Source organism: Schistocerca serialis, chromosome 2 (assembly GCF_023864345.2).
Source record: "Schistocerca serialis cubense isolate TAMUIC-IGC-003099 chromosome 2, iqSchSeri2.2, whole genome shotgun sequence".
Lineage (NCBI taxonomy): Eukaryota > Metazoa > Arthropoda > Insecta > Orthoptera > Acrididae > Schistocerca > Schistocerca serialis.
Window position 1 is genome coordinate 399,115,088 of NC_064639.1, and position 15,550 is coordinate 399,130,637.

General features: G+C 40.3%; 1 protein-coding gene across 1 annotated transcript in view; it reads left to right on the plus strand.

The window, feature by feature from the left end:
• Nucleotides 1-831: 831 nt before the first annotated feature.
• Nucleotides 832-15,550, plus strand: part of LOC126457227 (reticulocalbin-2) — a 61,619-nt gene continuing 46,900 nt past the window's right edge. Inside the window, exons 1-3 of the mRNA XM_050093356.1 lie at nt 832-1,530; nt 6,721-6,868; nt 8,814-8,970. Of these exons, the coding sequence (XP_049949313.1) occupies nt 1,320-1,530; nt 6,721-6,868; nt 8,814-8,970 (516 nt within the window). The 5' untranslated portion in view covers nt 832-1,319. The remainder of the gene's footprint in view (nt 1,531-6,720; nt 6,869-8,813; nt 8,971-15,550) is intronic.

Below are 15,550 nucleotides of genomic sequence, written 5' to 3' on the forward strand. Positions count from 1 at the left end.
TTCTCCTCATTTTGAGCGGTGGATAATGTCTTCTTGCTAGATGGTTCCCTGGTTCTGCTTTCTTGTGTTGTGATACTTCTAACGATAATCCACTTCTCGAGTTTTCATTTTTGGCAGTTGCACATCGCTGGGTTTCAAACTGTTTTTACTTCTCTGAAACACTGATTTCTTCAGGCAGATTTGTTGTTTCTGAGACAAATGCACCTGTATTGTACAACCGCTAATTTTAACTAATGAAGAAAGCCTACTGCATACTTACTCCTTCCCCTGTCTGTTCAAGAGAAAATCGTGACGTGTGGATATATTACATGCCACTCTTTCCATTTCAAAATTTATTGATATACTGCTTTTGTTACACGATTTCGAACAGTTCACTGTTTGCACTAAATGATGATTTACCATGCTTATTTTCTTTTTATGTATTATTTGTCGTATCTTTTATGAACTGGGCGTAAAACAACATTTGTCTTAGTACTGATTTGGAGGACACTTGGTTAGACATTATCAGTGTTTTCAAGAATGTTATTGTATGGGTCTTTAGTATCGTTTGACCCATTTTCACACTAGGTGCAACGTCAATGTCAGTTCAGTTAGCGTATCGTTAGGAAGACTACAAATTAGAGCCTCACACAATTGACATTAACCCATATTTTGAAAACACTTCCTGCTTTTCAAGCTATTTTATTCAACTGGTGCACATGTGACGCACTCGCTGGCATTTATTCGCGTATATGACCAGATGTAGACAAAAGCCCACACAAGAAGTGCAGATCGATTTATGAACGATGTGTTGTACTTGATTCTATCACAGTCTATACTCTATAGACGGTGATTCCATAAAGATCTGAAAGCGGTGTTACGTATTTAGGATCGAAAGTAAATTATATATCGTTCGGTCACAAAATGCATAAAATTTCCATTTAAAAGCTTACATACGTTTATGATAGTGGATTTTTAATGAAGTAAAGGCCACATCTTTCAAATTACAGATTATGAACCTGAAAAAGCGATAAGAAAGTAGCCGTTCCAGAGAGTTCCTTTAATAATCTGTTTGACAAGCGAAATCTCCTTTCTGTTGCCATCATAAACACCCGTGGGGCAAGTGTGGAATACAGTGGGGGAGTGTGAAGGTAAGGCCGTATGACTCCGGCCTCTTGGCACTGCTGTGCGAAGTGTACTATGCGCTGCGAAATTGTGCTGTCTTAAGCGCTACGACAGCGAATTGTTCGCAGCGCTGTCGGAATGTTGAGTATACTGTTCGTTGGCGAGGACCTGCAGTTATAAATTGTCTTCACTTGCGGTGGAGCAGATAAAGACCGATGATGAAAGGAGGAATGTCTGTGTTTTTCTATTGTAATTTGTTAATTTTTACCTTATTCACGACGTGTAGCCCTTCTCCAGCTTCGCCTCACATTCATGCGCACAATCGTGGCCAAGAAAGAGAGGAGGATGGCGGTTATGTTCCTAGAGATGCTCAACATTATGCTGGAGGCGAACATCATTCGGAATTTGACCATGTAGCTATCCTAGGTAAGAAAATCGTCCTACAATGAAATGGTAATTGTTTTGGTACAGAAAGTGTCAGAATCAAGCGCTAAGCAGCTAACATTTTTCATTTATAATTTTTGAACGTTACCTAAAGCAGTCTGAAACTAAAATAACTATTTTTGTACCTATCTCGGCAGTTATTTTTAAAACACTCTGTTGCGTATCTATTGTGCACTTGTGTTTTATTGGATGACAAGTTCACATGCTTGTAGAAACGAATGTCAATTTTTGTTTTACTGATAATCCGCCTTTCTTCGTTTTAATCACAGAACCAGTAAAGATCATCATAATTAATTTAGCATACGCATATTTTTCACCTAAGTTGCAATAGCATTGCTGCCTTTGTGGTGGTTATAAATGGACTATGTTCAACAATAGTTATCCAAGCGCCAAAACTGAGATATTCTTAGATTATAGCCGTCGTTGCTCTCAGAAGGGCTTCTCTAGTTTAGAAAAAGAACTAGGCCCACACAAGGACAGCTGCATTGCATTAATTTCTAGTAAAACCAATAATTATATGCACTGTTCCGTATTTCTATTGAAGCATGCCCCTTCTTACACACTGCCCCAACAATAATGTGAACGAGGTTTCATCATGAACGAATTAGGCCTAATTGTGAAATGAGGGAACGGGGGGGGGGGGGGGGGAGGAGGGGGTACGCTAGTTGGAGGTAGAAGGAAAGCAGAACAAGTAAGTTTCTCACGCTATTAAGACATAGGAAAACCAATAATAAAATCCATATTGGAAACGGGGTAAGAACATAATTTTAGAAGTAATGGGATAAAAATACTTATTTTTCTTTTTTTACACTATGTTGACCATTACTTTCTTCGTGACTAGAAGCTTTTAGTATGTTGTTACCTGCCATGTATAACAATTTAGGATACAGGTAATTTCACAATCGGGAGACTTTTAGCAGCTGCCCTTCTCTCATAGTTGTTTATTGTACTTTGTCCATGAGAACTTCATTGTTAAGGGAGATCGAAGTTTGAGGGATTGGGTTGCCAACGATGATGTGTTCATTCAGTAGATGTGAGCTACCTTCAGGTATTGTAACGTTTTTATGGCGCTGATTAATTCTGGTGTCTATATGAGGATTTGGCATCGGGAAGAGTAGGCAGCTTCAGGACAAAGTTGTAGATCTGTGAATAGTAAAATTCGCATTGTATCTAGCTGGCAAACTGGAGTAATGTGTGTAATTTAATAGTAATTGTAAAATCCTGCATTTCCAGTAGGAGATAACAATTGACTTGCATATGAAGGAGTGCATTTGTTGTTTGAAGCATAGTGGATGTTATACAGCATATACATTGTTGTACAAAACTTGAGGTGAAAGTAACAATCACATAGAAAGAACTGCTACACTGTAGTAGAGAAGCTAACTGAAAAGATGGTGTAGTGAGGCAACGGAAATAACAAATTTGTTCAAAGACAGTAATTGCACTGAAGTCATTGAGATTCAAGATGGTTCCATTGAAAGTACAAATGGCAGGATATAGTTCGTAATAGGTCGTGTGGTCACTGAGGGCAACACTTCAACAGTGTGCTCCCATGCTGGTCACAAGGTTGGAGGAGGATCTTGTGGTAGAATGTTCCATTTCTCCTCCAGCTAGGTTGACAGCGGCAGGATGGTTGTTGGTGTCTGTGGACGTGCTGCAATACATCTCCCCAGTGCGTCCCACATGTGCTCAGTAGGTCTTTAGTTGGGGGAACGAGTACGCTCGTCCATCCGCTGAATATCCCTTTGTTCCAAGAACTCCTCGACCTTTGCTATTCGATACAGTCATGCATAAAAATGAAATTAGGGCCAAATGCAAACCTCAAAAAATGCGCATGGTGAAGGAGTACAGTGTCACAATAACAACATTAACTGGTGAATGTACCATGTTCAAAGCTTTGGAGGTCAGTATGTACATGCAGTATTATGCCTTCCCACACTAGCAAAATGATAATGTACAACAATGTTCTTGATGCCTTACATGTTCCCACCACCCACTATATGAGGGTACAGACTTGTTAGACACGATTTGTTTTGGTGGGCGAGGTTTTGTGGTGTGGGGAGGTATGATGTCACATGGGCATTGTGGCCTCCAAATCTTTGAGCAAGTTACTCTCTAGTCGAAGTTATTGTTACACTATACTCCTTTTCCATGTGCGCCTTTCACAGGTGAATTCAGTCTGACTTTGTCTTTATGGATTAAAATATGCAACTGTATGAAACAGCATCAGATTGAGTAGCTCTTTGAATGATACGATATTCAACAAATGGACTGGTGTGCTCGTTCATGCCCTCTTCCTTCCCCATCCAACTTACATCCCACCGAACACATGTAAGATGCATTGAGGAGACATATTTCTGCTCATCCACCCCTGCACCAGCAACCATGCAGTAGTTGGCAACCATGCTGGTAGAGAAAAGGAACACCTTACTGCAAGAACTGCTTACAAATTTCATGGCCAGCATAGGAGCATGTTTCAAAGCATGTATTGCCACCCCTGTGGTGATCTCACACCCTATTAGCAGTCATATTCGTAGAATCATCATAAATTGTCATGTCTTCAGTATAATTATTGTCTTTAAAGAAAAGTATCATATTTGTTCGTCTGATTGCATATTTCTTTATCTTTTGCACTACACTGTTGTAGTATTTTCTATGTGTAGTCCAAGGTCATTCAAGCTATGTTGCTTGGCAGTGACACATCATACCAGTGTTGTTTTGTCCTGGTGTTTTGCTCACCAGTGTAAAGTCTCCTCACACAAATACTTTTCAGAGTCTTTTTCGCAATGAGGTGTTGGGTAGTTTATTGAAATATCATGTTTTCCTTGATTGGATTCAGCCTACTCATTAGGGTCCGATCTGCCCTCTAATCATCAATGTTCTTCTGTTGTGCCACTATTCAGAAGTTTCTGTTCTCTTCTTGTCTGAACTGTTTACTGTCAATGTTTTACTTCTGTACAAAGATTCACTCCAAATACCTTCTTAATGATTAAATGTGTATTCCACTCACTGAACGGAAGTGCTGAGTTGTTGACAGGCGCACACACAGAAGAGAAAGAAAAATTGTTACTTTTGGATTTGGTCCTTTCTGGAGCTAGAGTAGAAATACACACACAAACTTGGCCAGCATTGGGGCAGGGGAGAAATACTACTACACTCCTGGAAATGGAAAAAAGAACACATTGACACCGGTGTGTCAGACCAACCATACTTGCTCCGGACACTGCGAGAGGGCTGTACAAGCAATGATCACACACATGGCACAGCGGACACACCAGGAACCGCGGTGTTGGCCGTCGAATGGTGCTAGCTGCGCAGCATTTGTGCACCGCCGCCGTCAGTGTCAGCCAGTTTGCCGTGGCATACGGAGCTCCATCGCAGTCTTTAACACTGGTAGCATGCCGTGACAGCGTGGACGTGAACCGTATGTGCAGTTGACGGGCTTTGAGCGAGGGCGTATAGTGGGCATGCGGGAGGCCGGGTGGACGTACCGCCGAATTGCTCAACACGTGGGGCGTGAGGTCTCCACAGTACATCGATGTTGTCGCCAGTGGTCGGCGGAAGGTGCACGTGCCCGTTGACCTGGGACCGGACCGCAGCGACGCACGGATGCACGCCAAGACCGTAGGATCCTACGCAGTGCCGTAGGGGACCGCACCGCCACTTCCCAGCAAATTAGGGACACTGTTGCTCCTGGGGTATCGGCGAGGACCATTCGCAACCGTCTCCATGAAGCTGGGCTACGGTCCCGCACACCGTTAGGCCGTCTTCCGCTCACGCCCCAACATCGTGCAGCCCGCCTCCAGTGGTGTCGCGACAGGCGTGAATGGAGGGACGAATGGAGACGTGTCGTCTTCAGCGATGAGAGTCTCTTCTGCCTTGGTGCCAATGATGGTCGTATGCGTGTTTGGCGCCGTGCAGGTGAGCGCCACAATCAGGACTGCATACGACCGAGGCACACAGGGCCAACACCCGACATCATGGTGTGGGGAGCGATCTCCTACACTGGCCGTACACCACTGGTGATCGTCGAGGGGATACTGAATAGCGCACGGTACATCCAAACCGTCATCGAACCCATCGTTCTACCATTCCTAGACCGGCAAGGGAACTTGCTGTTCCAACAGGACAATGCACGTCCGCATGTATCCCGTGCCACCCAACGTGCTCTAGAAGGTGTAAGTCAACTACCCTGGCCAGCAAGATCTCCGGATCTGTCCCCCATTGAGCATGTTTGGGACTGGATGAAGCGTCATCTCACGCGGTCTGCACGTCCAACACGAACGCTGGTCCAACTGAGGCGCCAGGTGGAAATGGCATGGCAAGCCGTTCCACAGGACTACATCCAGCATCTCTACGATCGTCTCCATGGGAGAATAGCAGCCTGCATTGCTGCGAAAGGTGGATATACACTGTACTAGTGCCGACATTGTGCATGCTCTGTTGCCTGTGTCTATGTGCCTGTGGTTCTGTCAGTGTGATCATGTGATGTATCTGACCCCAGGAATGTGTCAATAAAGTTTCCCCTTCCTGGGACAATGAATTCACGGTGTTCTTATTTCAATTTCCAGGAGTGTATTAATGCATCATTAGCTAATCCAATTACTGCAGCACTGCCTCATTTGATGACCTCTTTGCAAGACCTCATCTATTTAGGTCAACTGATCCTCCAAGGCGATTGCACAGAATTACAGTGTCACTGGCAAACTTCAGTTCTTATTTCATCTTCCTAAACCTAAATTCTCTTGCCAAATTTCTTTGTAATTCTCTTTTCTTGTTGCTCAGCATACAGCTAAGCTAGCTGAGCTTGTTTGAAACTACTGAGAATTTGATGTTTGATTGTTAGGAAATGAAGCATTAGGACCAGAAAAATGTGTAACAGAAATAAGAAGAGGGTGACAATACCAGCCACAAAATCCTGCATTGTGTGTTTCCTTTTGTTCTCATCTGTTGTCAGCATTTCTTGTTTACATTTTTTATGTTACCATATACTAACAAAATAAGTGTAGTGTACAAATGATATCAATTGTTTTGCCAACATTTTAATAATAAAAGAAGTGTGTTCACTTGTTGGTACATTAATTTTCTGTAATATATGCAAGTCCACATAATCATTTTCTACTAGACCATATAAACCGTGTTCAAATGTGTGTTACAATTTTCTTTGGACAGGCAGTGTAAAGGAAGCGGAGGCATTTGATCAGCTGGAACCAGAGGAAGCCAAACGAAGGTTACGGATATTGCTCACCAAAATGGATTTGAATAATGATCAGATGATTGACAGAAATGAGTTACATGCTTGGATAATACGTTCATTCAAGTAAGTTCATTTAATTGTTTGTGTTTGTTTCTGTATCACCTGTTTAGGGTAATGGGGAAGCACTTGATGTTCTTCGTTTTACCTCCTCTCGTTTCCTAAATTGTTTCATGCTTCACCTCCTTCTCTTCTGCCCATTTTCTTAACAACTGTTTCCTTCTCTGTCAGTCAGTGAGATGAACAATGCTTGGCATAATTGCCTCTTATTCATGAGGATAAAGAGAGTAGGCCTAATCCTTTTTAAGCCATTCAGATTTGTCTTTTGTGGCTTATGTAAATCATTCTAAGTGAATTCCATGATTGTTCCTTTTGAAAGACCATGGCTAATTTCTTTTTCCATCCGTATCCAATATGGGCTTATTCTCCATTTGTAAAGACTTCATAATTAATAGATCATTAAATCTAAATCTTTCTACCCTCTTTCCTTCTATCTCCCCATTGGCGAGTATGTTCCTACTCTTTATATCCTTTCATTGAATGGTAGTAAATCAGTGTTTGTATTTTTCTATTACACATTTTCATATTACTCCAGTCCTTCCCAAGTTATTGAACCAACTTGATTCCTGTCCATTGTCTTTATAATATTTAGCTTCAGATTTCTCTCTTCTTTCTCTGGTCATTTTCAACCGTGTCTTTGAAGTGTTACTATCTCAAATGCATAGATCACTTAGAGACTTCAGTAACCTTGATTCATAGGATCTGATATGAATATTCACTAATATAATAATGTTGCTATACACTTCTCTGGTCATATGGTAGTCAGTCATTTTTATCCTGACTTTATCCTCTCATTAGCATTTAAAAAAAAAAATATTAATCTTTCACATGATAACTTCTGGCATTTTCAGTGTACTTGTCTTGATTTATAGTTCTTACAGCCCTTTTTGCTCAAAGTTTTGAGCTGTTGAAACTTCGTGACAGGTTAGCCACACCAGAACTCAAACCAGGAACCTTGTCTTTCACAGGAAATGTATTCACTGACTGAGCTACACAGGCATCACACAAAATTCAACCTCACAGCTTTATCTCTACAGTGCCTCCTCCTACGTTCCAGACTTCACAAAAGCACTCTTCCTCACCTTGCAGGATTAGCACTTTTGGCAGGAGTGATATTGAGCAGAAATGTTTTAGCCACAGCCTTGAGGATTATTTTCATAAAAATCTAATCATTTGCCTATTGAAGCATACCGATTTGTTATTTGTTTTATGCGCCTTCACGGTGCTGCAGTTTTAAGGACAGCACTGTACGGCCTTTCCGTCGAGAGAGGAGTGTGATTTATATTGGTGGATTGCTGACATTATTGTGATGTAGCCTTAAAACACTACTGACAGCCATGGGTTCTATTGTCTATTTAGCACTGAATGCACACTGTATACATAACCAATCTTCATACATTACTGAGAGGACTGTAAATAATCTTCATTATCCATATGCCTAAAGGAGGAAAAATAAGTGAAGAAAAAGAATTCACAGTTGTACACTGATGGCAAATCGTATTATTATGTAACCAATTGACCCTTTATTTGTTGATGTGTAAAATTTTGTTGAAGTTTCATCGTCATCTGAATTACTTTTAGTTTTAATCTCTGGTGCTACATTTATGTATGGCACCCTGTTACATGGTTTTGTTAGTAATCTCCTCCTATAAATGTAGTACTTACTCCAGTTTGGAAAAGAAATTTATAAATCACAGGATTTTGTAGGATAGTGTTGCAGTGTGTAATTAAATATATTAGCGGGCAGCTATATGGAGAAATGTACTAAGTCTTGCACCTTAACTACCTCCACAAAATGGAATTTAAGATTATACAGGCTAAGAGTTGTGTAGTTATGCAGTCTGCATTGTGCTACACATTAAGTTTGTAGGCTTTACTTTCATTTTGTTTTAATTAAATTTAAAGTCTTGATTTATTTTGCTAATTATTGTGTACTGGATTCCATTTTTAGAATGCTATCAGAGGAAGATGCAAATGACCGTTTTGAAGATGCTGATGAAAATGAGGATGGGAAGGTGACATGGGCAGAATATGCTGCTGACTCATTTGGACTGGGTGCTAATGAAGATGATGATGTTTCCAATGATAGCAATGACAGTGACGCAAAGGTCTGTAATCGTTGTTGACGCATAGGCCTACACTTACTGATTGAGCTTTTTAAGGATGTTTGTGTTCAGTTGTAAGTATAAGTTAGATCTAACAGATGGATCACATGCCGACTTTCGGATTACAGTGGGTGTGTTCTTAATATTGGTGACGCCAGATTTTCAAAACTGTTTTGTTTTTTTCTGTTATATGCTTTATCCTTAGTTCAGTGCCTTGTACTTATCTGTATTTCCATTTTTTATGCAGAAAGATAACTTACAGAATGATTTATTAGGCCATACCAGTTTATTAACTTTCTGCATATAATGTGCTGAATCTTGTACACAATTGTATTTCTTCCATATCAAAGGTGTCAAAAGAAAGGAAAAAGAAGAAATAGTAAAGGAGTAATTGTGTGTCTAATCCTTCAGTCAATCCATAAAATGGCCAATGTTACTGAGGCTGGGGTCGTGCGTGAAAATTATTTTGGGGTTGTCAATTCTTTTCCTGTCCCAAGGGTTTACAGATTGCTTAATCCTTCCAGACCGACTGTTGGACTGTCAGACATATGGTTTTCTAGTACAGCTCCAATGTTGGACTATGTCAGCCAAGTTTCCATTATTGTAAAAGTAAAATAAAAGATCGAGAGAATGTAGTGAGTAGAAAAATTGGGTTGAAAAGGGTTAATTCTCATTGTTTTCTTCTCATATCCATGTCAACAGATCTGTATTTAATCTCTTAATGTAATGTTGAACTGAAAGTGTGGAATGGGTAGAAGTTCTCCATCAAGTATTACATAGCCAGTTGCAGTGGCTTTTTTCACAACTACTATAAATTGTGCATTGTGCCTTCTTGGAATGGACTGTGATGATAGCTTTTCAGGTTTGTGTTTTAAGGGTTGGATGTATAAATTTAGCTGACAGAGGCTCAATTTTGACCCCATCCCAGAAAACTAATGCAGTTAATACATTCACTATGTTATATGGCACTTAACTTGCCTCAAATGAAAGAGGTTTATTGTTAATATAAATTAGGACAATATATGCATGACAACACTGGTGAATAAGCTATCAACATGGTTATAATTCTTAGATCACAGATGTGACATGTACATAATAGATACACAGTATTTATTATTGAAGGTTTTGTGTTGTAAAGATGGAAGAAAATAAGCAAAAGAAGGTGTTCTAAAAAAATATTTTCACAGCTATAAAATATTTTTTGCTGGAACTAGTTTTTGATGAGTAACTTGTGTAAAATGTTAATAATAAGATGTACATTGCAGTTAGTGATTGTTTCCTTTTTGGTTGGTTGCAGAAGTAGTTCTGTTTTTTTAATTGTTGCAAATAATTTTTGTCCAGAAAACACATCAGTTTCATTGTTTATCATTCAGTCAAAAAATTGGTTAACTCTTTCACGGAATAAGCAGCAAGATCATTGGAACTCAGTTTTCTTCCTGTTTTACAATCATCAGAAAAGTTAGATATCATCTGTAATGTAAATGGAAAAACACAGCAATCCTCTAAGACTCTTGCACACAGAAAGCTCCACACTACAATGGCCCAGAATGTAGAAAGACAACAGGAGATGGTTTCAAGTCGTGTGGTTTTATAAAGAAGTGTTGTCAAAATTCTCTTTATGACCAATTCCAATGAATACATCGTCTGGTAGCTGATAATACACAGTCCCCTGGTTGCTTGGTGCCATGGCTGATTCGACTCCGAACACAACCTGGTGCCAAGTATGGTGTCACATTGCGATATATCTTATGTATCATTGGCCATGGATTTAGGCAGTTTTCTGTGTGGATGAAAGTTCCAATAGTTAACAGGTTTCAGGTCCTCAAAATGCTAAATAAATCGTTGATGCGGAGAACGACAGAGTTACGAGTAGGTTGAGCTATTGCCAATCTGAAGGTTGATTTGAACACTACAATTACCTACTGGGAATGATTCTCTTTATGATTATTTCCTTGCCTTCCTCTGATCTTCTAAGTAACTTACCCAGCGAGTTATTTGAAAATGTCTAGTTTGATGTGGTTAATGAACATTGGTTCAGCTCAGCATTTTCAACACTAACAGATGTTGCCAGAGGTAAAAATTGATAATTGCAAGCAAAACTTTCTGAATGACTAGGAACTGAACCCCAGATCTTTGTGTCCGTAGACCAGCACATAACCATAGTGCTACTAAACTTGAAGGCTAGTAAAGATATCAATGGTAATTTACCTACATTTGTGCCATCATCATTGTGCATGCAGTCGTCATACCAGTTTAGACATTGTGGACATCCAGCACCAAAATTACCAACATTCTGTACACATTGATTTCTGTAGAATATATGTACAGGGCACTTTTTGCTATTCAAGCCACAAGATGTGTTCAATCATTATTGGCTACTGTTGATCTGCAGACACTTCTGTGCACTGCAAATTTTCCTTTCTTGCTTTCACAGTGTCTATGAAATGTCTTTAAACTCTTCCACATCATTTCTTATGGGAGCAATTATCTGCACTCATGACTTAGGCAGCAGACAGTTTTCTTAAACTAACTTCACAGGTTGGGGAAAAAAATGTTCAAACCTCAGCAGTGCATTCAGATATTTACTTACGTATCTTTTGTGGTAGGAACTAGTTCTTAATTATTTCTTTCTTTTAAACTTGTATTTGCACAAAATTAAATCTGCTTTTTAAAGTGTTAATAGGTTGTGAACTGATGAGTGCAACTAAACTTCACTTGATCTGTGTAATTTTGCTAGTTAAAGTTGATACCAGTTCAAAGCGAAATAATGTGTGGAGAGAGATTTTGAAGTTCAGCCTGATCAGAATTAATTTTTTATCTTAATGTCAGATAAGTTGTTTTAGACACTTTGACCTAAACAAGGCAAGGATTGACAGTGTAGGGCGATTTTGTTTGGTAGAAGAGCTGTGATTCCTTGCATGTGGGTAGGAAAGTTGTTTTCATTGAATCTTGGTATGAAAATCAATGAGAAGTCTGACACGACTTTGATTTAGTTCAAAAGGCAACACTGCACAACACAAATTTCAATCCAGAACAGTGTTGGGGATGGTGACAACTGCAAGTTTGTAGGTACATTGGTTTGGTGGTTCTAAACATATCTAGAATAGGGTTGTCAGCAGGATAGTGAGCAGGTTGGCAGGACAGGTTTGGAATAAAGGATGGCTGCTGAGAGCCGGCCAACCATTTTGAGAAAGAGGAATTACCACAATGGGAAAAAAAGATGAAGATCCTGGTCTGAGCTGCCAGAGTTGGCAGTCATCACAGCGTGAGGTGGGCTTGATTGTGAGAGTGAATGGTGTAAGTTCTTCTCCTTCTTTTTCTAACAAAGGTTGTAAATAAAAGCTTAATTGTGCCCATCTGCTGCTTAACATGTTGTCTTGTCAGTAAGTAGCAATTTACGAGGGCTGTTCAATAAAGAATGATCATAATTTTTTTATGGTCATAATTTCTCGCACTAAAATTTGTTTGATATTCTGTTAGATTAATGTGCAGCAAACACACTGTAGTAGCTTCATTGTTGGGACTCCTGGTTCCCACCTATGAGAGGCAGGCAAGGTTACCCATGTTCAGTATTGCCTACTGCTGCAATGAAGGTAACATGCGGAGAACAATATGCAGCTTTGAAATTCTGCTTTCATCTCAACAGATCTTCAGCTGAGGCCTATACAATGTTACAGGAGGCCTATGGAGAGTATGTTCTTCCCCACAGCACAGTTCAAAGGTGGTTCAAAATGTTTAAACAGGGGAGAGAATCAATTTCAAAGGATGGTGGACCCGGTGCTCCAGTTACTCCTCTTGCAGAAGAAAACATCAGCATTGCTGGTGTCATTGTGAGAGAGGATCAATGAATTACCTTAAGATCACTTTATGAAATAAAGACCATTTCATTGGGTGCCACCCACATGTTGGTGACATAAAAATTACACGTGGCATGTTTCTGTGCGATGGGTCCCAAGACTGTTGATTCCCAAACTAAAGGACATTCGTGTGCAGGTCTGCATGCAGTTAAAGTTGATGTTAGAGGAAGATCCAGAGTTTCTTTCAAATGTAATCACTGCTGATGAAACTTGGCTAAATCATTTTAATCCTGAGAGCAAACAGCAAAGTTCAGTATGGAAATCTCCATCACCAACCCCGAAAAAAAAAAAAAGCAAAAGTGGTTGGTTCTGCTGGGAAAGTTATGGTCATCTCATTCTTTTATATTCATGGAATGGTTTGTCAGCATTTTGTACCTGCACACACATCAGTTACTGGACAATACTACAGGGATGTCCTGAAATCATTGCAAGTCCATATCAGGCCCAAAAGACCACGTTTTCGTGAAGCAGGCTGGATGCTGCACCAAAATAATGCACAGCCATTTATTGCCAATGTTGTTGCTGAATCTCTTGCAAAAATCAATGTGAAGTGCATCCCTCACCCTCCCTATAGTCCAGATTTAGCCCCAGGTGACTTTTTCCTATTCCCTAACATGAAGAAATGCTTTTGTGGGAGGCATAAAAAAAAAAAGGTTTCCAGCATGTATTGGAGGACTCACAGAAACGCTGGGACAAGTGCATCGCATTCATGGGAGACTACTTTGAGAAGGACCATCAAAATTATGAGGATGAGTAAAGGTGTGTTGTTAAAAACAAAATAAATAAATAAATATATAAAAAAAATCATCATTCTCTATTGAACAGCCCTCGTATCTTTTCCTACACCGTTAATAATGATTAAGATGTTTTTCCAAATTTAGGTCATATTATTCTTCTGGTCAATGTCTTGAAGTGTGACTATTTCATATGCTGATTGTTGTAGCATCTGTGTGTTTATGTTTATTGTAGGAACAATACAGTAGTAAGGTCTCTATGTGCAGATACCAATACCCCCAGAAGGACACTGTCTGCGAGCCACAGCGCCTCCCGAAAATGGTGCTTGCTCACAATGCTCTGTGTCGCTACTACACATTCTGTTGAAGGATAGCACTGCCTGAAGAAAATGCTCTTGTTAGCTTGCCAATTTATATCAGACCTAAAGTTCAGGAAGAGCGAAATGGTAAAAAGAAACACTTTCATCCCATTAGTACTGGCAGCTCCTTTCTTGAGCTCATCACCCCCCCCCCCCCCCCCACGCCACCCCCTCAAGCACACATGAACACACATGTGATTGCACATAAGTGTGAGGAGGGCCGAGAAACTCCTGTCTTCATTATATCACAAAAAAGTGAAGCACCCTGGACAGCATGAAGATATGGAGTGATTGGTGGGAGATAGCACCTGACAAGAGTTTGAAACGGGCCTCATTGTGGATCTTCCTTTGGCTGCCTGGGTGAATCATGCAATATCCGGGTGTGTAAGCATTAAAATGTGACAGTGGAATGCAAGGGAAAGTGAGAGCAGGCACAGTTGTCATCAAGGTTCTGGTCAACCACATCTGTCATAAGAGAGGATTGTTGTATCTGGAACCAAGCACTTTGTAACCTACTTCACATTTGCACCTGCCATCCGAGAACAATTAATATTCTGTGTCACCCTGCACAATTGGTCAAAGATTAGCAGCGGTTGGGATAAGAATTACCATCCTATGCGTAAGCTGCCATTAACACCACAGCAAAAACAGGTGCCTTTGGAGTAGTGCAGTGACTGGGAAGCATGGACTGCTGATGAATGGGGTTGTATTGTGTTAAACGATGAATTGCTGTTCTTCACAACCCCAGGTGACCACTGTTGGCAGATGTGGTGGTGGCATGGTGAGAAGTCCCATTCTTCAAATGTTTTGGGAAGGCACAGCAGTGTTGTTCCTGGCATTGTGGTTTGGGGAGCTATTACATATGACTTCAGGTCAGGGCTGGTTGTGGTTGAGGACTCTTACAGCAGAAAGGTACGTCTAGGACATCCTGTGTCTTCATATGGTCCTGCTCATGTGACAGTATTGTGGTGCAATTTTTCAACAGATCAATGCTCATGTCTCCATAAACTGTCTGCATGATATTTGGAGACTCCTGTGGCCAGCAAGATCCCCAGATATGCCCCCAATAGAACGTGTGTGGGACCAGCTTGGACATAATCTGTCCCAGTGCCATTATCCAGGATGTCAAGGACAAGTTAGAACAATTGTGGGCCAACTTGCAGCGGGAGAGGATAAAACAGCTTTTGACACCCTTCCCAAATGAATCAATACATGCTACCAGACCAGAGACAGTGCAGTGTAATGCTGATATCTGGGATTACACTGCAAAGTTCTTTGTAAATTTGACTCGGATTTTGTAGTCATTGAAATATCATATACAGTCTCAACTCATGAAGTTTCATTTTGATTCCTCCTCCATTCTGGGTGCTTCAAAACTGTCTGGCAGTGTATTTAATTTGATTTTATTGTATATTAGATTTTGTTAATCAGTTCCTGTTACCTCCCTAATCTCTGCTCTAAATTAAGCTGTGTAACATATTTTCCAGTTTGGACACAGCAGCTTTCAACGATTGTGTTAAGACAGATATTACATTCTGATCCGCTCAGTTCTTTCCCCTTTATTTTCAGTCTTCTAAAGCACTGAAGTTTTCAGTGTTGTTGTTATTATCTCCAGTCCAAAGACTGGTTCAGT